The following is a 22,329-nucleotide window of genomic DNA, read 5'->3' as shown; positions in this document are numbered from 1 at the left end:
TTATTATTATTATTATTATTATTATTATTATTATTATTATTATTATTAAGGCGAATAATATGTTCGTAACTTAAAAAGGGCGAATTGCAAGCCCTTGGGTAAAGTATAGGTTGAACCATTTGGCAACTGCGCGCACACTTTTTAATTGTATATTCGGTTTTCATCTTCGACGTAACTTCGATTCAGGTTACCTGGACCCTTCAGTACGGACAAGTCGGTCAGGTCAGTGAATTGAGCGGGCCGCCAACATGACTGTCACCATCGAAGCTGGCGTGGTCAGGCACCGGATCCAGGACATGGACATTCCGGAGGTGGACTTCGGTACTTTTCTCTGGAACGTCTGCGAGCAGTATGGGAATCGCACTGCCGTGGTATGCACAGACGATATAACGTTACCCACTTTTAACCTCAAGAGGGCATTAAATAGCACGGATAGGTAGGGATTAGGAACAAAGGGCACATATGCGAAGCGGAATCCCGAAAGCAGAAAAATACAAAGAAACAAATAAAACTCATGGAGTTCAATGCACTGATAAGCAAAACTAGAGCATAAGACTAAAATGCTGAAAAAAGGAAGAAAACACGGCTTTTAAGATTAATGCGCTGAATGCCTGCATAAGACTAAAGTGCTGAAGAAAGAAAAGAAAACAAAGGCACCAACACGGGTCATTATCTAATCTCATTAATGTCATATATGTTACATATTTCGGTTTGCCGTTCCTTGGGTACAATTAATATTCGCTGAATAAGTAGCACACGAGAACGGTTACTAATTTCGACATAAACAAGGCATCTATTACAAGCTCGCGACACCAACAAGTTACAATGGTAAATAAGTCGCAGAATTTTTTTAAAGTAACGAATATACAGTTACGCAGGTTTATATATATAAATTGCCTTCGCAGGCATGGACTGGCACAAAGGTACGCGTGGAAATTGATTGTTTATAGGGCCGATCTACGCTCGAGCCGCACCCCGCACCGGCCGCCTGCCGCACGCGTGCGGCCGTGCTAAAAAACTGCACATATGTCGTACACTGGTGCACAAATTTAGGTTTACACTGCACGCGCGGACCCAGCGTAAACCGAAATTTGTGCACCAGTGTGCGACGCGCGCAGTGTGCGGCGGCCGGTGCAGCAGCACTCGTCTGAGCCACGCGCGCGTGCAGACGGTGGCGGACGGCACCAGCTGCAGCTACGGCCAGCTGCTCGACGGGTGGCTTCGCGTGGCGGAGGCGCTCGAGCGGCGCGGCTTCGGGCCCGGACAGCGGGCGTGCGTGCACGCCGCCAACAGCGCCGACCTGCTGCTGGCCATCGGCGGCGCCTTGGTCGCCGGGGGCGCCGTCGTCTTCTCCAAGGCAGTCATGACGCCCCGTGCGTCACATTTCTGCCCAGTGTGGCTCTTCATTTAATTCATTTGTTTATTAACGCGGAGAAGGAAGAAAAGAGGGCGGGGGGGGGGGGTGAAACATATGTACTCGCTGCATTGCGGGCGTCCGCCAAAGACCGGTAAAGATGGCGTGCTGTGAAATAAGCGCTACGCTTATTTGCCCGTTCCTCCTCAAGAGAACGTTGCCACGCAGCGGAGAGGCGCCGACAGCCTCTTGCTCCTTCCTTACTTCTTTCCACGGTGCACTTACGCTCACCTGTTTCTACGCCGGCGTGTGACAAATGTGCCGGAGAGCGACAAAGGAGCGGTGACAGGGAGGGCGGGACGCGCGTTTGCAGCCGCCGCTTCCCCACTTGCTTGTATATTGCAAAAGTGCGCATGCATGCGCGAGCTTTCGTAAACATGTTAACGCCCTTAACTTATTTATTTATTTATTTATTTATTTATGCTCTTAGTAGCACCACCGTCACTAATGCTATTTACTAACACTAACACTCATACACGCGGATATAGTATGAAGAACAACTAAAAGAGAGGTACAAACATCTCAGCAGAGCAGCAAATCAGTTTAAAATGTAATGCATAGTAGAAATACTATGAGCCGCTACAGTTGTGTAAAAGTTCAGAAAAGGGTGTTAAAACAGAATATTTCGTGTTTACAGCCCCGTTACACCTATTCAGCACCCATTTTTCTCACAACACCCCATAATAACGGTGTGCGCGAGAATACAAAAGATAAACTATACATGCGTTGAATCGGCGTTTTAAGCATGAAATGCGTTTGCTCCCGTTGTCGGCGACCTTCAAGTGACCTTGAGCCAAAAGCCGGAGCCGTTATCCGGGCACTCAAACGGGAACGTTCGGGAAAGTTGCGAGAACAAAACGAGATCATCCGGGCAACTAGTCGAAACTGAAGAAAATGTGATTCCTGGCCCCCAACCCTTTGTACGGGACAGGATTACATACGCTAGTTATTGCCCAAACAAGTTAAAAAAAAATATTGCTTCCGAGTTCTTCCTAATGTTTGTTCACAATATCACTCAAGCTGTAACTTCCGGTACGCTGAAGTTTCATTTTCCATGTCCAAGAGGCAGATAAAGGGCACCATACACTTCATTGTCATCTTTTGGCGCTATATTTGCATAGCATGCAAGCAATATTTTGTCTCAAGAACGCTTTACTCGCACCAACAGTATATACATTATACAGTAAGAGATCGAGAAAATGCCTAGCATAATTTATGGCTATCAATTTCTTGTCCCAGAAAAAGTCGCAGTTTTGCCCGAAAAGCGAAGCATAGATTGCGATAGCAAATTATTAGACAGCTGTACGAAGTAAGGATAGTAGCTTTATCGGTTGTATAAACTTGCAAACATTCGTTTATTACCTAAATTAAAAAGCACGGTGTCACGCGCACACATACAAACATGAACACATCTCGCTCGATGACCACGGACACTCGCTGTCAAAACGCTGGCGTGAGGAAGAGCGGTGCAGCAGCGAGCGAATTGACCTTCATACTGCCTCTCGCGTGAATGCGAACCAAGGGGCGAGAAGACAGCACGCGCGAAACTATCAGCCCTCAGCGCACCTACAGACTGTCTCCATCGCAGATCGCTTTCAAAATAGGGCCCGCTCAGCCGCGCGCCATATGCAGCCGCCGGGTAAAACGCCTCCCTGCCACCTTGCGAGCGATGGAAGACGGCGCGCGCGCTTCTTACCCGTCTTCCTCCCTATAGCACGCGCGACATCGAGCTTCCAACGTCGGCTCACCCTCGCAAGCTTTCACTCGCACACATTGTATACGGCGCGCGGCCACGATGTTTTCGCACTTTAACTTTATGCATGACATCACGGCGACGGCGGCAATGAACCTCGAGTGTCCGAGCGTGAAAGAAGCCCGCGAATGCACACAAAATTGCCGCGCGACTGGCCGCTCGAGGCACTTGCGTGTATTCGCAGGCTTCTTTCGCGCTCGGAAAAACACTCTTATGTAGCACGCATTGAGCAACAGAAAACTGTATCGGGAGTTTTTCATGTTGCTCTACAATTTTGTCATTGACACTTTTCATCTAATTATATATGAGAAGTTGATTCATTAAGACTAATTATGCAACTGGGCGGAATACAAAAAGATAATCTGAGTACTCCAAGCGACGACAAACAGCATTACCTTGGTTCTGTACAGCCACGTGGCACTTGCATATTTTTAAATCTTGGTGAACGATAGTTGGGACACCCTGTATACTATATACTGACGCGGTGGAAGCAGTCAAGCCTAACTTTCCTGTCCAGGGCAGCATTGTAACACATCCCTATACGCCTACGAAAAGTTTCCGCCATTTCATAACCATCGAAAAGCAGTTTTTTTCTGGATAACGACATGCATATTAACAGACTCATTCTTTGCAAATACGCACCAAGCAAGTTCTTCCCTTATAAATAAATAAATAACTAAATAAATAAATTGCTCTGATGCAATTGCAAAAAAATAATAACTTGGGGAAGTTTTCAAGGAAAATGTTATAATAACTTTACAAAATGTTGAAAGTAAACAGTGCGGCATTTATCATGCCAAAGGTAGGTCACCTCTGCACTATAGTAGGAGCAGCAAGCACCTGCAGCATCATCCCACTCTTGGCTGATCGACCGCGACACTCTCCATGTATAGCAAGCATGCGCTCGGCGCGGCGCCCACTGACGTAACTCGTGAGAGCTAGCCACTAATGAACTAAAATAGATGGGCAGCTATGCTACTTTAGGTATACCTGTATATCAAAAAAATTAATTCGCTGTGTAGACAAATGACAAGGAAACCAACCAGTAAATGCTACGTTAATACGCAGGGTAGGTCCTAATATGCGGTGTAGCAAATTGAATGTTTGTTCTCCGCTTAACCTTCCTGCCTTTCGCATCTCATTTCTTTCTCGCTCTACTCTCTACGCCAATGTGGTGGATAACGCGAAAGAGGGGCGTTAAATGTAACGTCAAAGGTACAGAAACGCTGCACTGGATAGGAGAAACGGAGAGGAAGCCAGCTGTGGAACTACATACAGCAAAACGTAGTCAGAAAAGAAAGCCTTTATACCATAGTTCAAAGAGCAGTTATTTATACTGTTTGAAACCATATAAAGGTGTTTGGTAACGCGTAGTCATATGATATTTTTGTTCAGAAGACGATTCGTGCATGGCGTGTGGAAATGGTGCAGATGCCATTGAGTATATTGTGTTCGAATGGCAGGGTACCCATCCAGCTATGAATGTGGAATCAGGTAGCTTTTGCCATGGAGAGTCAGCTTTTAAAGACAGTAGGGGGTAAACGTAAATTATACTGCGGTGGAATCGTCTCGCAGTTGAGACGGCTAGAAAATTGGTGGCGCAATGGAATGGAACGCATGCGAACTTTCTACTGCCGATAGTGTTGCTTCGTGTGTGAAGGTATCTGAATATTCGAGTGAACGCCACAAATATTGAAAGAACGAGGCCACCACCACGTTTCCAATGAAATGCTCATGTCACCTTCGTCAGACGCAGCAGCATAGGGTGCCTTCACAGCACTACCGCGCTACCTTGTATTCTTGGAGCTAGTCAAAAACGCCAAGAACTGCATGCGGCATATCGGTATATAGTAAAATGCACCTGCACAAAAGCTTCTTGGTGCCGTACAAATTAGCTGCAATGGCAAATCTGTATTTTTTTGCGCGTGTACACTTAAACCTTCCCCTTCTACTTCTTTCTTTTCTTTACACATTGTGGTATTTGTGACAAAATTTTGCTTGCTTTTCGCCTAGGAGAGTTTCGGAAACAAATAGAAGACACGTGCCCCAGCTTCATCTTCTGTGATGTTGGCAACTCAGACAAGTGCAAGGAAGCGCGCGCCGTTGTGCCTTCCGTAAAGGTAAGAGCAACGTTCCGCTTCAGTTTGTTGGGAAAATAAAGAACCTTACGTATTGTGCAAGATAATTAACGAGGCAAAGTTAAAGACACAGCAGCGGCGTTATACTCACTGAACGCGTCACGCGATAAAACCTGTAACACCGGTTAAGTTGAACGCTTGAAGAAACGGAACGTAAAACAACGTACACGTAAAAGGAATTGCCCATTAGCCTCTTGTTGGACTTGATTGAAGAACATATTCACATATTTATGTTCAGAAGTTCTCCCATCGGCGCAAATGGTGAAAGCAAACGTTTTTTGTACTGCGATTGTACCTTCTCGTCTGTTTGCGTGCTTGTTGTTATAGATTTGCCTAGGCGCGTCCACGAGTGTGGAAAACACACGTATCGCGTATGGTAAGCAGCGCGGACGCACCGCGTGGTTGCGAGCGCACTGTCTGCCGACAATACTGAAACGGGAGAAAACCCGTGCAGGCTGCAGGACCACAGAGGCGCGCTCTGTTGCCGACCGCTTTCATTTTGCTGCGGCCGTTTCAGTGCATGCCCACAATAAACGGTCCTCCAACCACGTTTCCAGCACGTCGTAGTCTTCGGCGAGGTGGGAGGCCTGGTCAGCTTCTCGAAGCTGCTGAGGGATGCTCGGCCGCGCGAATGCCGTGCGCCGCGCGGCGCGGCCACCGACGCCATGATGGGCGCCTTCTACTCGAGCGGCACCACGGGCGTCGCCAAGCGGGTAGCCATCTCGCACCGTCAGTGGATCGCCCAGCTGCTGGCCACCAGGTGTGTGCGCAACGCTCGCTATGGTTGTGTTGCCTCACTCGCCTGAGGCGGGAATGCCGTTCGAAGGGAATACGCCAGTTTCGGGCTGTTACTCGTGTCGACTTCAAGCGTCCTCCGCGGCTTCAAGTGAGGCCCGCTTATTCAGATCCAGTTGGTTGCTCCGGCGACAGCCGGACAACCAATTGGTCGCGACAGCCGAGCGACCCGGGTACCTTTATACGTGCCCGGGCTTCGCAGGATTTGTCAGGAACTTGCGTTAACATCTCACAGCTCCTTTATTCCCTAACAGTCCCTCAAGGGCCAGACGATCGCTATTGGTCTAAGTGTTCTTGTAGCTGTTGAAAAATAAGTGCGGAGAATTCGTTATGCAAAAGTTTTTTTTTCTGCAAGCCGCCAAGGGGCAGGTGAAAATAACTGGGGTCGGAGTGTAGGTCAGGGGGAAAATGCTGAACGCTAGAGGATATCACGGAGCTCTGTCGAGGTGGGTCTCAGGTGGATACAAGTACTGTATGTACCATGGACAGTGAGGATAGATCCCTGTGTTGCTCAGCTCCCGTCCTGTGTGCTCTGTATAGTAGCAGACTCTGTAGGAATTTCGAGATGTGTATTGTTAGATACGGACCCTTTTCCTGGCATCCTTCGAGTTCACCAGACCACATCGAATCGCCGTCGCACCCAATTAAGGTGCGCAGAAGCGCGTCTAACACGTTCCCGGACCTGTCAGACAAGTTGGCGAACCCCCACCCGAGGCGCCGCACGTCCAGACAAGTTGGCGGCCCCCACCTCGTGCGCCGCACGTGGAGCTATTGTCCCCCTGCTTGACTCTTCCCGAAAGTGCAACGGGAGGCTGGCACGGTTCCAGGTAACCTGGGTCCCGAACAAAGCTGCTTTGTAGCTCTGAAGGCTCGTTGGAAAGCAACCCGTCTCCTCCAGCTGAGCGCTTTCAGAAGGGGATGCAACACCAAGGCAACGCCGGCTGTAAGTCACCGTGAAGCCCTCGGAGCCACACCATCTGCCGATTGTGACGGCAGTTGCAGGCCTGGAGGCAATACCGGTAGCAAGTCATCCCTCGAACAGTGGAGCACTTGGAGCGACCCCCTGAGCCGAATGTGACTGCACTTGCACAGGCGCCTACCATTGGCCGAAAATGACGACACCTGAGCGGGCTCGACGATTGGCCGAAAATGACGTGACCCCGAGACACTGAAGGGGTTAAAAGGCAGAGACAGGGAGCAAAGAGAAGCATTCCTTCATTCATCTCTCGGGCTTCTTGTCACGGGCCGCAGCGTCCGACTTGCTGCCGGCCATGAATGACTTTATTACTGTTAATTTCTTTGTATTCTTACTGTAAATAATGTAAATAAACCTCCAGTTTTCATCTCAATATCCTCCTCAACGTCGGCCAACTCCCGCACTCAACGGCAAGATCCAATAACTGGTGGACCCCGGTGGGATTATCCTCCAGATCAAATAATATATAGCGCGCCGGTTCAACCCTGCTTCCCCTCTTGTTTGTAGTGTATGTACCGTGGTAACGGCGCGATTTGCGAGGAAAGAGATGCATCTTTGGCAGAAATGGTGCGACTGCTATAGAGGCTTCTGGAGACAGTTCAAAACATATACACCGCATAGCGTATATACAGGGTGCTTTTTTCTTTTTCCCAGACCATACACATTTTTCATAAAAAAGCTACAAACGCAGCGAACGTGGCTTTATGCAGACGAGTTTCCAGGTGAGGTCGACGTACTTTGCCGCTAATAACGTGAGCTTTCCAAGACTAATTAAAAAAAAGCATAACCTTTTATTAGTGCTTTTATAGTAGTTGTTTAAATGGCAAATTTGGATGCGTCACATTTTAATCCACCCTTAATGTATTATTTTTTTAAATCGCACATAACTCGAGGCACCCATGATCAAATTTCAACGATAGATCCAGGCAATATCGGAATCGAGCATCTCGGTTCCGATATTCCGTCTCGGTTCCGAACGTCTCGGCCGGCCACGCAGGTACTGATACAACGCGCTTTGATGGCAAGTATGAGCGGGTGTGTGCCGTGTCTGGATCTGCCGGGACTGAAGTCCCTAGATATTTTCCGCTTTTCAAGAGAAGTCGCAGTTTCGCCCGAAAGGCGAAGCATCGATTGCGATAGCAAATTAGTAGATATCTATACGAAGTAATGATAGTAGTTTTATCGGCCGTATAAACTAGGAAACATTCGTTTACTAAGTGAATTAACAAGCATGGTGTCAGCGGGCAAGCAAACATGGACACATCACACTCAATGATCGCGGACACTCGCTGTGAAAACGCTGGGATGAGCAAACGCGGCAGCAGCAGCGAGCGAAGTGACCTTCGTGTGGTATATCGGCTTTCACGCAAGAGCGGCATGAACACAGCGCGCACAAAGGTATGAACCGTCTGCAGATTCCTTTCAAGATAAGGCGCGCGACCCGCCCCCCTCACCGCTTCCCTCCCGCGCTGCCTCCCCACTTTTCTTCATACATGGCGCGCGAAATTGAGCTGCGGCGCGATCGTCAGTCGCCCTTGGGCCAAGTCGCGAAATGCGCAGTTGCCGTCGGAGTACAACGCTCGCACCCCCTCCCATCCCCTCACGGCTTTCGCTCGAGGGAAGGTGACGCGTTTGCTCTCCGCTTTCTTCCTTCGCGCGCGCCAGATTGAGCCGCGATCTCCGGCTCACCCTCGCACGCTTTCACTCGCACATGCAGCATACGGTGCGCCGCGACGATTTTGCGGCCTTTGGACTTTATGCGGAACCTCGCGGCCACGGCAGAAATGAGCCTGGAGTGTCCATATAATTGCTATCGCATTAAAAAAGACAAGCCCTAAAGGGTGTATACATATATAAACATTTTTAAGAGTGTGGGGGAAAAGTGTCCGTGGTGTAATGGTTATAGTAGCAAGCTTCTGCGTAATTCGGATCCGGCCGTCGGACAAATATATATATATATATATATATATATATATATATATATATATATATATATATATATATATATATATACGCGCGCTTATGTATCTCCGGTGACCGGCTCGCAAATGTTTGTTAAACGTTATCAGCGCAAGACGCGCCTGCATAATTTCGAACTTTCGCGAATGCTTGTATAACCACGTATAATCAGATTGCTTGCACGACACGAATTGTATAGTAATTTCTGGAAACCACGTGGGCACCAGCGATTACACTGCAACCTTCGACGAGTGATGTATAAAAGCCGATGCGCTTGACCCGCTGATGAGATTTTCGACGATCTTCGATTGCGTTCGCCGCTATCGTTGTTCTTCGAGTGTAGTCTGTTTTTGTGGGCGCAAGTTCGCCCAATAAAAAAGGCAGTTTCGTCATTCACCGTTTTTCTGCTGACAATGTGTGTGTGTGTGTGTGTGTGTGCGTGCGTGTGTGTGTGTGTGTGCGTGCGTGTGTGTGTGTGTGTGTGTGTGCGTGTGCGTGCGTGTGTGTGTGTGTGTGTGTGTGTGTGTGTGTGTGTGTGTGTGTGTGTGTGTGTGTGTGTGCGTGTGTGCGTGCGTGCGTGCGTGCGTGCGTGCGTGTGTGCGTGCGTGCGTGCGTGCGTGCGTGCGTGCGTGCTTTTGAGCTGGATTTCACAAGTGCGTCTGTAGCCTTTGAGCGGAGTACGTAGCTTTTTCGGACAACGCAGGGAGCAGGCGGCTGGCCAGGTGGGACCAGAGGACCTGGTGTTGTGTGCGGCCTCGCTGACGCACATCAGCGGGTTCTGGCTGTGCTGCGGTTGCCTGACGCTGGGCGTCCCGCTGCTCCTTCTGCCGTCGTTCAACCCCGCCCTGCTCGTGCCGGCAGTGCGCAAACGTAAAGTGAGCAACGATCGCGCCGCCCCTGGACCGTTCTCCGCGAAGAAGCAAATTGGGCTTTGATGAATGAGTTCGCGTTAAACATAGCAGCCCCATCATTCACAACGCAACCTGCGTATAGTTAGAAAACTGTACTTGATGTTAGCGGAAGACACTGGCTCCGACGCTAGCAGGTATTTGCAGGCAAGCATTGTCTGAAAGTATTAATAATTTTGTCCACAATGTGTGACCGTACAGTAGCATCAATAGCTACAAAGGCTGCTCTGGACTACTTAAATATCACCGGACTAGCCGCAAGGCTTTAAGGAAACTACTGTGTTGGTGTATATATGCATCCCTTCTTCCTGTCCTCATCATCATCTTTCATCACTCTTTTCTGTCTCCTTTCCTTTTTCCCCTGTGCAGAGTAGCAGGCCAGAGCATGCTAGCTCAGGCCGACTCTCTCTGCCTTTCTGCTAAATTATCTCTTTCTCTCTGTGTGTGTGTGTACTTGATAATGCTGCAAAACTCGCCTTTTATGCGAGGACAAAAATGCGGACGTGGGTGCATTTTTGTATCCGCAAGGATATTATGTAAGGTCCTCTTGATATGCAAGCTTCCTCCGTTAGCTTAAGTGACTAGAAGGCCATAGCAGAGTGCAGTGCAGCAGACGTACATACCCTGCATGCTGCACTACGCACGCTATCAGCCGTTTCAATCAGTACAAACATGCCGTCAACACGACATCTTGTATACTCTCTTCCCCATATATTCTTCCCGATATGGGCTTGTTTCCTTTTTACCATGGCTAAATTTAGCTTCTAATTTTCTGTTATTTGGAAACGCTATAGAATAATTTAAATGATAACTTACAAAGCTCAGGTAGCCAATAACAATATGTTACTAAATATGTTTACAATTAATTACTCTTGGGCATACATTCAATTTGCACAATGTTAGCCAGCAAGTGCGCAATTGGCACGTTAATTCAGTTTGGCAACTATCTCTCTCTTTCATGTTAATTCAGAGAGCATCAGTTTCGTCAGAGAACATCATGCAGGTCTACAAAATGTGCCACAAATACATCGTTCTTCTGCCTAGTTTGTTCTTGCAGTGCATAAAAAAGGCTCTCCGAGAGCAGTATAACTCACTTATCAGTACTTCTTGCACTTTTCCTCTTCCTTCTGATTTTCCTCCCCGCGCGTATCGAAAGCCAACCCGACATGAGATCGGTTAACTATATATACCCTACTTTTCATTCTTTTTCTACTGTCTTCTCCTTGGAGTGAATGACGTTCGCTATATATTCCAGGTTTCTACCATCATGATATATCCGTCTTACCTGAGAAGTCTCATCGACAGTGCGCCATCAGACGCTTTCGAAAGCGTCGACAAGGTGTTCATCGGCGGAAGCACCGCCCCTGTCTCGCTGTTACATGAGGCGCAAGACAAGTTCGGCTTCAAGTTTATATCACAAGGTAAGCGCCAAAGCTTCACTTCACTTTATTACCTTAAAGACCCCCGTTTAGGGGGTATTACATACGCTGGCAGTGATGTGACACCGACTCTGATTTGTGTGTCCGGTGATAGAAATGCTCTTTTCAAGCACAAGTTGCGACCGACTGAACTTGAAAGTCAGAAAAATAACAAACAAACAAAAAATTGGTTGTTACCATTTTGCTTAATTCGCCACTGCACATCTTGTTTCGTACCAAGGTTACGGTCTTACCGAAGCCTGTGGCAGCGTGACATCTACGGGACTGAAGAGTTGCGGATTCGGGAGCGTAGGGAAGCCAGTTCCAATGGTACAGCTGAAAGTAAGGCCCTCACGGCTCACCAAAGCCTGACTTTTACTATCTCCAGCACTATAAACGACAATACTAACGCTATAGACACAACTGCAAATCGAAACAGTTACTTGAGGGGCGACAGAATGTAAAGTGAATTCTTCACGCAGCTTCTCCTGTCAGCATGCGTGGGTGTTTGCGAATACACAAGGACGTGGGCTTAAATGTCACTCAAACGCTTGGAATAAATCGTACTTGCTTTTCAATATACTCGTCAAGCACTTCGCATACATTACGAGCGATATTAAAGAAGAAAAAAAAGAAAGAGCGCTCGCATTTTCTTTCTTTCCATTTTTTTTTTCGTTCTTTCTTGCTTTGCGAGCAGACGGAATATAATTTTTTTCCTGCACTCGTTCGAAGTCGTATGGTGCTCGTTTTATTTCATTGCATGAGAGGTGATCGATTCAAGAACCGGAACGAAGCTCGGCGCCGGAGAAAAAGGCGAAATATGCGTCAAAGCGCCGTTCACTTTCATGGGCTACGTGAACAAGCCACAGGAGACGGCCGCTACGTACGACGACGAGGGCTTCGTTCTAACAGGTACGTCTGAGACGTCGATCAATTGACACTGCTCCTAAACCGATGCTACATTTGCAAGGGTTTGCCCATACTCGTGAAGCACGATATGTTCGCGGCAGACGTAAAGCATACTGGATCGCAATGCACTTTCCTATACCGCGACTTTGGCGAAATTACACAATAATTAATTATATAAAGACCTGCATGTGAACATTATATTAACCTTTCATCTTCTTCATCTGTATATGTTCAGCATCACGGCCAGAGTCATCTTCTTCAGCGCGCGCCTGCTGAATAAAGCGTTGAGGTATAACAGCTGCCTCGCAATATACGAAGCAGTGAAACGGAAGTATTAGTGTTCGACTGCCTTTCTTTCCGCGCACACGTGCAGGAGGTGTTGTACTGGCACCGCTGTATAAGAAGAGTGATACAGTAACTTATTTACGTCTGTACGCTGCAGTATGTAGCGTCCCTCCGCGGGCTTCCGAAAAGAGTATTATTTCCATAAATAAAGTTGGCCATTTGGCTTGGCGTCCTGCAACCACGGGACAGTGAGCGCATAACAAGACCGGCACCGAGTGCGTGTTTGCAGGAGACGTGGGTTTCTACGACGGCGAGGGCAACGTGTACGTGACGGGCCGGCTGAAAGAGCTCATCAAGTGCATGGAGCTGCAGATTGAGCCAGCCGAGATCGAGCGGCTGCTGCTGCGGGACCCTGCCGTGCGGGAGGCGCTCGTGGTCGGCGTGCCGCACGAACGATTCGGCGAAGCAGCGCGCGCCTTCGTCGTTCTACGCGACGGCAGTGCGGCCGCCGCCGGAGACGCCGAGGGCAGACTGCGACGAGCGGTGGCTGGTGCGTGTGTCGGCCCTTTCGTTCGTTCGTTTACATACATACATACATACATACATACATACATACATACATACATACATACATACATACATACATACATACATACATAGCGTGTGCTTGTGAGTGATCATGTATGTGTGAAAGAGGAGAGGGAAAGAGATAGCGACCGAGTGAATGCACAGCTGCATCAGTGACTGCACAACGCTCGTCAGCCATAGACTTGCACACGTTAGAGAAAAAAAAAGTTACCCATTACAATCACAATTATTTCGTCTTTAAATTTTTATTCATTAAACACTTACTGCCCTCCGGAAGTAGTTGAAGAATTACTAAAAAGTAATTGATAACTTCTACGTCACTTTCCTCCCATTTCCTTCCTATTTTGCTAACATTGCACAAATATAGAGTAAATAAAACGATAAAACGAACTGGACTGACTTTCAGTGCATCCTCTGCAGCACCTCACACGTTGTATATCGTAAACTTTTCGCCGGTAATCCCTCGTTTTCTTGTAAAGACATCAGCAGCCACTCTGAAAATTCGCTAGATGTGTCGGCTGGACGGAACAAGGCGTTGGTTGCAACGTACGAACACCTTTTGCACGACATTGCGCTTACTCAATGCCGCGATTCTCACGTCTGGGTCATCCGTGAAGCGCGACGCTTCACTGTTGCTGGGGCTCGGTGAATGCTCTGCTGGCAGGGATAATGAAAAGCTGAAAAGATGATCCAACAATTGGTGGAGCGTTAGAATGAGGGAACAAGTACTGAGCGCCCCGGTCTGCCTGTCTGAACATGAGCTCCGCGACGCTGCCGCGTGGCTCACGACCGCAGGCGTTCTATACTGTATAGTTCCCGCCAAATTCGAGTGCTCAAACCGGCGTCGCTTGTTACAGCTTGGCTCGTCAATGAAGAAAATGGTTACTAAGAAATAACTGAATGACGGTGAACGTTACCGAGTGAAAACGAGTAATCGATCAATTACAAAACTACGAAAAATGTAATTGATTGAAGAATAATATGTTACGTACAAGTCTGGTCCAGCCAGTACACACGAACGTTTTTCGTTGATGCTTCCGTTGCTCCTTGCGCACCACATTTCAGAACGATAAAAAAGCAGTTTCCTAACGCAGACATCACCCCGTTCATATTCTTAATTATCCCTTACTTTGTATGCTCCTTGCAGAGGTGCTACCGAGCCACGAACACTTGCACGGAGGAATCGAGTTTGTGGACCACATACCAAAGTCCGAGACAGGCAAGAGCATTCGTGCAGCTCTCAGGGATGCGCACATCCGAAGACAGCTTTCTATGAGGCAGTGAAACATAGAAGCTGGCCTCCGTTCATCGCATATATTCATCTGAAATACAGATGCATGGAATGCCTCAAGAGAAAAGCCATGTTTACGTGCTAATCACAGCTTCTGACAGTATAGCGAACGAACTGGATCCGCAGTGCTGTGAGCGCGGTCCTTTACTTCAATCAATCGGTCAGAATTTTTACCGCATAGTTGTCCCCTCATTGCTGCGACTTCTGTTTTAGAAAGTTTGATGGAGACGCTGTGCACTGCTTTACGTAGCTGGCCGAACTCCCAATTGATAGCAGTACATTCCGACGTAACAGAGTGAGCAGCATCGCCCAGCTTTCAAGACACAATGTTGCGACCGTACGCTTATTTGCAAAGACGAAAACGCGATTGGAAACAATAAATAACCCAAACCAAAATGGTAAAACGTTTGCAATAAACTTTTTTTTAAATGTACCCTTTTTTATGTTTGCGCGAGCAAGATGTATGTATTGTCGATTACATTACAGGCTCTGCACTCATTATCGAGGCCGAAAAATAATACACGTACTGATACAATCAATGTTTGGCGTTTGTCTTCCTGTTTGGAGCCATCGTAGCATTCGCGTCTAAACTTACCGGAGCGTTCGAACAGAAATGCGTTGTATGTCCAAGAGCAGTCTAAGAAGTGTATAGCTCACAAATTTGTATAATGTAATTATATTTGTTTTTCTTGCTGAGTACCACGGCAAGCAAATTAAAGGATTCTCCCAACTATCGTGCGGCGAAGTGTGCGTGGCGTCCACCGGGGGACGCCCAGTTTCCCTGTTCACACTCTACGCCAGTCATTTCGTCCAGAGCCCGACTTCAATGCGGCTTATGCGGTAAGTGCGGCTTATACTTCTCATGTGCAACTGAGACACTGGAAGCGCTCACTTGTCACGCGGCAGCATCGGCAAAAGGTGTACGCGACAGTAGCCAGTAGACGGTGTTGACGAACTCGACGGTGCCATCGCCACAGCTTTGCATCGCCTCTGCTGCTCTCGAGGGCCACCTCTCATCGCATCTATTCCTACCTGTTCTCTCGCCGTCGTCGGCTGGCCTCGATCGAGCCGAGCTCATTTTGCAGTCACTATAAAAAGAGCAGCGACCTTTCTTTTCTTTTTTTAATGTAGAGCAAGCAGCTATACCAGATACCGGGTGTTTCTACGAAGACACTAAGTAATATTTTAAGATATCCGTTTTGAAATAAAAGGACGGTTCTTCGGAGACATGCCGTCAGGTGATGCGGGGTAACTAGTCGCTGATTAACAATAAAATACATTAACTTTTCGTTTCAGCGGGATCATCGTAATTGGGAAATTGAAGCGAGCATCTCAGTGCAAGCCATATCAAATTTTGGATCTGAAAAAAAAAATGCGATTACCCGCGGAACTGTGGCACGACAAAATTCGGTTATCATAGCGCGCGAAACCGAAACTGAGAGGCTACTGCGAGCGCCAAACCACGCACCTCGAGGCGACGTTGTGCCTACGTCACCCAGCAGCGGGCAGCCAGTGCGCTGTGACAGCGAAGAGCACGGAGAAGGGCTCCTCGCTGTCGTAAGCGCTTGTGTTGTCTACACCTCACTCTGTCCTTGTTTGTGCGCACTTGATCGTGATCAAGTGCGCACAAACGTGATCAGAGACAGGTTTTACGAAAGAAAATGCTTTGAGAATTTGATTTGGCATCAGATGCGCAAAATAATCATACAACTACCACACACTGCACGTAGCTTCGATCTTCTCACGTTGAGCTGTTTCTAGGGGGCTCTCAAATATAGTAAAAACACTTCTCATATACGGTCACCTTAGCAGGAGCCTACTTGTCGCGCAGCAGTCACCAAGGGTGCCGCGATGCGAGGGCACGGACAACACCGGCGCCTGGGCCGTCACGCGACGGTGACGAAATTACTTTCCCTCCTCGTGTGCTTGAAAACACGACCGGAGATATACGCAAAAGTGCCCACTACTGGCTGACACCCCCATACCCCCCCACCTCCACCCCGCTTTTCACCCCGCAGCTACCTTCAAAAAAAGAATCCAGTACACAAGAGAAAACGGAAAGCGCATCATCACACCCCCGTTACCCAGAAACATGTACCCTGAAGACCACCGAGAGTGGAGGAATGCAAGAGCGAAAGCACTACGCAAGAAGTTTCGAAACGACGCGGACGTGGTCGGTTGGAAACTATGTAGACGCGGCGAAGTATGCAGACGGTCGACACGTGGCAGTGGTCGCGTCAAATCAAGCGGGCCGCCAACTTGCCAGTGGCACCATTAAAGCAGAAAATTCGGAAATCGCGGAGGAGGAGGCCATAGCGCTGACACTCGCCTCGACAATGGCCAGCGTCGTAATCAATGACTCTAAAACCGTGCTTCATAACTTCGCTGATCGTCTCGAAAGAGGCACTAAGGATCATGACTAACTTGCGCGGGGAGTGTGACGTTCATGTCATATGGACGCTCGCCCACTCCTCCCTCCCGGGCAACCAAACCGCACACATCCTAGCTGGAGAGTTAGCGACCCGAGCAGGGGCAGGAACAACGCGGAGCCCAAGTGTGGAGACCGCATGGTCAAATGTAATGAAATCACCAAACACTACAGATTAGGGAGGCAGTATTACTCCCACCACACTCCTCATTAACTAAACAGAAGGCGCCTACTACAAACATACACCTTCCCAAACCCGATCGCTTATAATAATTGTTATCTAGAACTATACTCAGATATATGTAAAGACCAATCAGCGGGCGGACCTCAGGCACACAATCTGTGCTTGCCCCAACATAGTGCAGGGGCCAAACAACACGTATACGAATACGGAGAAGTGGGAGACCGCGCTGCTTAGCTCAGGCAGGGAGGTCCAACTACAAGTCATCAGGCAAGCCGAAGATGCCGCTAGGACCCAAAGGCTCCTAGCCACCATCTAAGGGAGGGGAAATAAGCTCCTCTGACACTTGCCGTTTTGAATAAAACCAGTTTCATCATCACATATCGATACACGCAAGCTTGCTTTACTGCAATAGCATGGTGCGAAAGGCGAAGAGAACTTACATATAATGAGCGCAGAGGATAGTGTACATAAAAAGCTTGTGTACTTAATCAAGTAGCGAGTAGAAATAATAATAATAATAATAATAATAATAATAATAATAATAATAATAATAATAATAATAATAATAATAATAATAATAATAATAATACAAAGAGAACTATACGTTGTTCGTCTTTTGGTTCATATTTTTCATACCCTCAGAGGAACGATCCGCCTCTCCTGGATTCTAACGCCATCCTTATAACTCATGGGCGCGCATATCGCCTGCTATACAGGCAGCCGCGACCTTTTTGCAGATGTAGAGCCGTGCTTTCCGCCCGTTAGGCTTGCACCACATCTCACCTACTTCCTCGCCTATCATTGCACGTATCCACGAGGGGTCGGCCGCACCGCTTGTAATGCAGCCCAATTAAGACAAACAACAACATAATGTGACAAAAAAGAAAGGGGGGGGGGGGAGGTGGATGCGAGTTATTCACTGCGAAAATAAAAATGAAGGAAACTATCTCCCAGCACAGGTGTGAGATCTAGGAGTGTAACTCTCAGCGACCGGTGCTCAGCTAAGTGCATGGTGCTGCAACGGACGACAGTGAAACTAAAACCGATAGAGTAAAACTAAGCACTCTGCAAAGAAAAGTCAAACATTTCCCGTAGAACCAGAGTGCGGTGTACAGTGGCGTAGCCAGGGGGGGGGGGGGGGGGGGGGCTTACGGGGCTTCAGCCCCTCCCCAAAATTTTTTCGTGCTGTCATGCACCGCCGACCAAAAAGATCCCTGTCGCCGGAAATCATACGGGATTTCGTCTAGAAAGTCCTTTTTATGCTCGAAAAGACATTTCGGCGCGATCATTGAGAACTCTGGCTGCATTTCGTGGCAAGGAGCCCCATCCGAGCACAAAGTTTCAAGGGCGTTTCGATGGCGAGTGGGCTCGTCGCGGCATCTCGCGGAGACCGCGGAATCTACGGAGCGCATGGATTTCAATTCCGAAAATTTGTGGATATAATGTTCTTACAAACATTTGATGCGAAAGGTGCATCGACATTTCCAAAGCCATGCCTTAAATTTTCAATTCCGAAACTTTGTGGGTTTAATGTTGTTATAAACATTAGACGCCAAAGGTGGATAGACTTTTCTAAAGTCGTGCATCGGACTATACAACGAGACAAGCTAAAGTTGACTACTCTAAAGTTGACAAAGCTCGCAGCGAGGTCTGATGAGACGAAGCGTTGTGGTGGTTCATTTGTGCCGTCATTCAACAGAAAAGAATATCAACATTTCTTTTCACCTGTGCCAAAGCATCTATGTGAAAACACTAAAGCCAGCAAAGGTAACTACGTACTTAATTATTTTTCTACTTTGACCTTTATTCGCGAGGACACATTCAGCCTCTTCAATTTTCTTGTTCTCGTTACCCGTGGGCTGTCAGAGCCAGCCAGAGCGCATGCGTTTTTCTTGTGTTGCCCCGACCACCGCGCGGCGCACTTCGGTGGGCGTTCGTTTTTCTCTGGCCGAGTGGATTTTCGCCTGGCAGAGTTTTGGACGCTTTCTGGCTAGCAGACGAGAAAAAGAAACAATGGCCGCTCGCCGCCTTCACTGTGGGGGCTCGACGGTTTGCAACGCGTTCGCTTGAGCGCAACCTCCCCGGAAAATCTTGTCTCGCGGATGTAGGATACCGAGCTATACGTATGGTTCTCTTTGGACAAAAAGTCTCACGTTTTCTTCGATATTCCTTCGGTAGGTGCCCAAGGTAGGCATTCGACTGTGATCAACATGCTTTCCTTCGCGTTTCTTCATTTCGGTGCCCCCGCCCCACAAAGGAAAAAAGAAAAGTCATTGTTGTGGCGCAGCGAATTGTCGCGTGGTGAGAGTTGGATTTTGTTACTTCTTCTTTTGCGGACAGTGATCGGCCACATTGCCGGATACTCTCATTATATTATTGCGATAGCAATTATGTGGACACTTCAGGCGCATTCCTGCCGTCACCGTCTCCCTCATCTCCCGTATGAAGTACAAGGATGATAACGTCGTGACCGCGCGCCGCATGCTGTATATGCGAGTGAAAGCGTTGGGGTGGCATGGGTGAGCCGACGATGGTGGCTTGTGTGCGCAAGGGAGAAAAGCTGGGAGGAAGCGCGCCGCTTTCCGCCGCGCGCGTTTATCAGAGGGAGTGGAGGGAGGGGAGGGGGGGGGGGGCGAGCCTTTGGTTTCTGTGATCTGTGAATCTGTGATTTCGCAACATGTTTACTTTCCTTGTTTGAACCATTACATATAGTGACTTTTTCTTAGATACCTAGATTTATTGGAGACTTATACGTATATTTAATTTTCTTGTTGCGAGGTTTTGTGTATATACGTGCAGTGAACTTTTGCAGTTTCCACTGACACTTTTTTGCTCTTTATCAAGCTGTATCTTCACATTTGTATATTTCATTTTATCTTCGCATTTCTGTTGTACGCGGGCGAGTCAAATGAAAGTGAGCCAACCCACCCCACGCAATAATGATTCGGTTCATTATCTGCGAGGCATGCGCGTAGCACGCAGGCATCTCTTATTTACAAAAGTGACACGCAGGTATGAGGATAAATGTTCTTTAATGCTTTCATAAACTGGATTGAACATGGTTACGTGATAGAATGGACGCTCAAAAAGTTGAACAGCGTGGTGTCGTGAGGTTTTTGACAGCTGAAAGGTGTTTCCCAAAAAGAAATTAGTCGCCGTATGGCTGCCGTGTACACTGAACATTGCATTTCATTGGCCACTGTGAAGCGTTGGAACAAACGGTTCAAAGAAGGACGTGAAATTTGCAAAGACGATCCCAGACCGGGCCAAAGCCATCGTGCAATCAACCCTAACAAAATTGCAAAGGTTGATGAGCTGATGAGACAAGAACGGAGGATAAGCATCGATGAACTGGCAGAGCGTGTGAACATCAGTCATGGTTCGGTTCACACCATAATTCATAAACATTTCGGTTATCGGCTCTTGCGTGCGCAATGGCTGCCCAACATTTTTAACCACCACCAGAAGACGGAGAGGTTTGACGCTGTTTTGACTCATCTGATCCGGTATCACAATGAGAGTGACGACTTCTTGTCTGCAATTGTGAACGGGGACGAATCATGGTGCCACTACGACGAACCTGAAACACGACGGCAAAGTTTAAAGTGGAAACATTCGAATTCACCACCACCAAAGAAAGCAAAGGCTGTCATTACCACCAGAGAGGTGTTGTTGACTTCTTTTTTCGATCGTCAGGGGCCGTTACTGATCGAATTTGCTAAACCTGGAGAGACTATCAATCGTTTCCCGTATTGTGAAACGCCGGATCGGCTGCGTGTCGCAATCAAGAACAAACGACGTGGAAAATTGACGAATGGGGTCATCTTGCTCCACGACAATGCCGTCCCCACGTCGCTGATCTGGTTAACACAAAACTGGCAAAGTTCAAGTAGGAAACGCTGCAACATCCGCCATGCAGCCCAGACCGGTCGCCTTGGGATTCCACATTTTGGGGCAATTGAAAAGCAGCTCAAGGGAACCTGATTCGTGTCGGACGATTACGTGAAATAATTACACACTTTTTGAAGCAGCAAGACAAGGAGTTTTATGAGATTGGAATCATACCACTCGTTAGTCAGTGAGACAAATGTTTAAATACTCATGTAGGCTACTTTTATACAAAGTACTTCGTTTGTCATATATTCGCATTGGCTCACTTTCATTTGCCTCGCCCTTGTATGTTTTGCAGCATTTCTGCTCTCTATATATTCTCTCTGTTGAGACTACAATTTCGGTGCAATTACTCACAATACACGACCGGCGACAGCTGCTCCTGCGCAATGTATTGGAACAAAGGACAGCGTCATTGAGATTTTTCCCTGGTCATTGTATATGTACAAAAATTTGAACAAAGTTCTTGAATGACAAAGTTGCATTAAAATATTTGTCCTCAACGTGTTCATTTTATGGCCTTTACATTTTTCATATCAGCAGCATGCACGGCTTTGCTGGTTTCGAACTAATATATGTCACAAGTTCGTGTAATATTTTCTTTACTCATTAAATTGACAAAAAAAACATAGAAGCATTGATATCAGTTATTTCGGGCGCAATTTTTGGGACACACTAGTGTATTCTTTTATTTAAAAAATGCATATTTACCTGTATTGACAATGCGTAGCGTTCAAGAATTCGTTTGCAGCATCTTTGGCAATAGCAATGCAATTATTCATGTATTTGATCCATCGACAAATTCTATAAGGAGGAGGCCGAACTCCAACGTGAGCCCCCCCCCCCCACACACATGAAATTTCTGGCTACGCCACTGGCGTGCACGAAGTAAATAAGGTAGGATAGGATAACCTTCTTCCTCTTTTTCACCGCAATGCTTGTGCGGGGCACCCGAAGCTTTCATCACTTTGTACTAGTATGCCGTCGATTTAGAAATCAGAGGAAGAAATTAGAATTTTCATTCCGAAAATTGGGTATTTCTGTAACTATACTCAAAATATATTCTCCTCCGGGGTTTCTTCATCGGGCTTTAGCCACAGGAACACCTGCGTGGCCATTTGCGACTATCTCTGTGACACAAGAAGGCTACCACGTTAATTCTCGAAATCAATAATTGGATAGATCATTAACTCGCTGACTGTGTCTTCGAAATTATCCTAATACCACCCAAAAGAGAGAAAAAAAAATGTGCTCTTTATACATAATTACAAATATTTTTATTTCTGTGCCTGGCACGTAAATCTATTTTTTAATTAACATGAACTTCACCCTGATTTACTTTTGCGTTTAGGATTTTCTCTCTTCCCTTTAACCTTTAACCGGCGGCTTCTT

General features: G+C 47.4%; 2 protein-coding genes and 1 long non-coding RNA gene across 3 annotated transcripts in view; 2 read left to right on the top strand and 1 right to left on the bottom strand.

Moving 5' to 3' along the window:
* The window catches only part of LOC140216290 (uncharacterized), a 56,965-nt gene extending 55,267 nt beyond the window's left edge, over positions 1-1,698 (bottom strand). Inside the window, exons 1-2 of the long non-coding RNA XR_011892969.1 lie at positions 1,482-1,698; positions 192-340 (exon numbers count right to left, since the gene is read on the bottom strand). This is a non-coding gene — a long non-coding RNA (uncharacterized lncRNA). The remainder of the gene's footprint in view (positions 1-191; positions 341-1,481) is intronic.
* LOC126545717 (uncharacterized) overlaps positions 1-22,329 on the top strand; it is a 502,749-nt gene that overhangs the window by 239,427 nt on the left and 240,993 nt on the right. The gene's annotated exons all lie outside the window — the stretch shown is intronic.
* On the top strand, positions 11,631-14,953 carry LOC126543313 (probable 4-coumarate--CoA ligase 3). Its single transcript, XM_050190440.3, has 4 exons — positions 11,631-11,703; positions 12,129-12,273; positions 12,845-13,105; positions 14,291-14,953. Exons 1-4 carry the CDS (start codon positions 11,689-11,691, stop codon positions 14,425-14,427), a joined length of 558 nt encoding a protein of 185 aa, XP_050046397.2. The 5' UTR covers positions 11,631-11,688; the 3' UTR covers positions 14,428-14,953.

The sequence above is a fragment of the Dermacentor andersoni genome, chromosome 1 (genome assembly GCF_023375885.2).
Source record: "Dermacentor andersoni chromosome 1, qqDerAnde1_hic_scaffold, whole genome shotgun sequence".
NCBI lineage: Eukaryota > Metazoa > Arthropoda > Arachnida > Ixodida > Ixodidae > Dermacentor > Dermacentor andersoni.
This window is presented reverse-complemented; position numbering and strand designations above follow the sequence as displayed.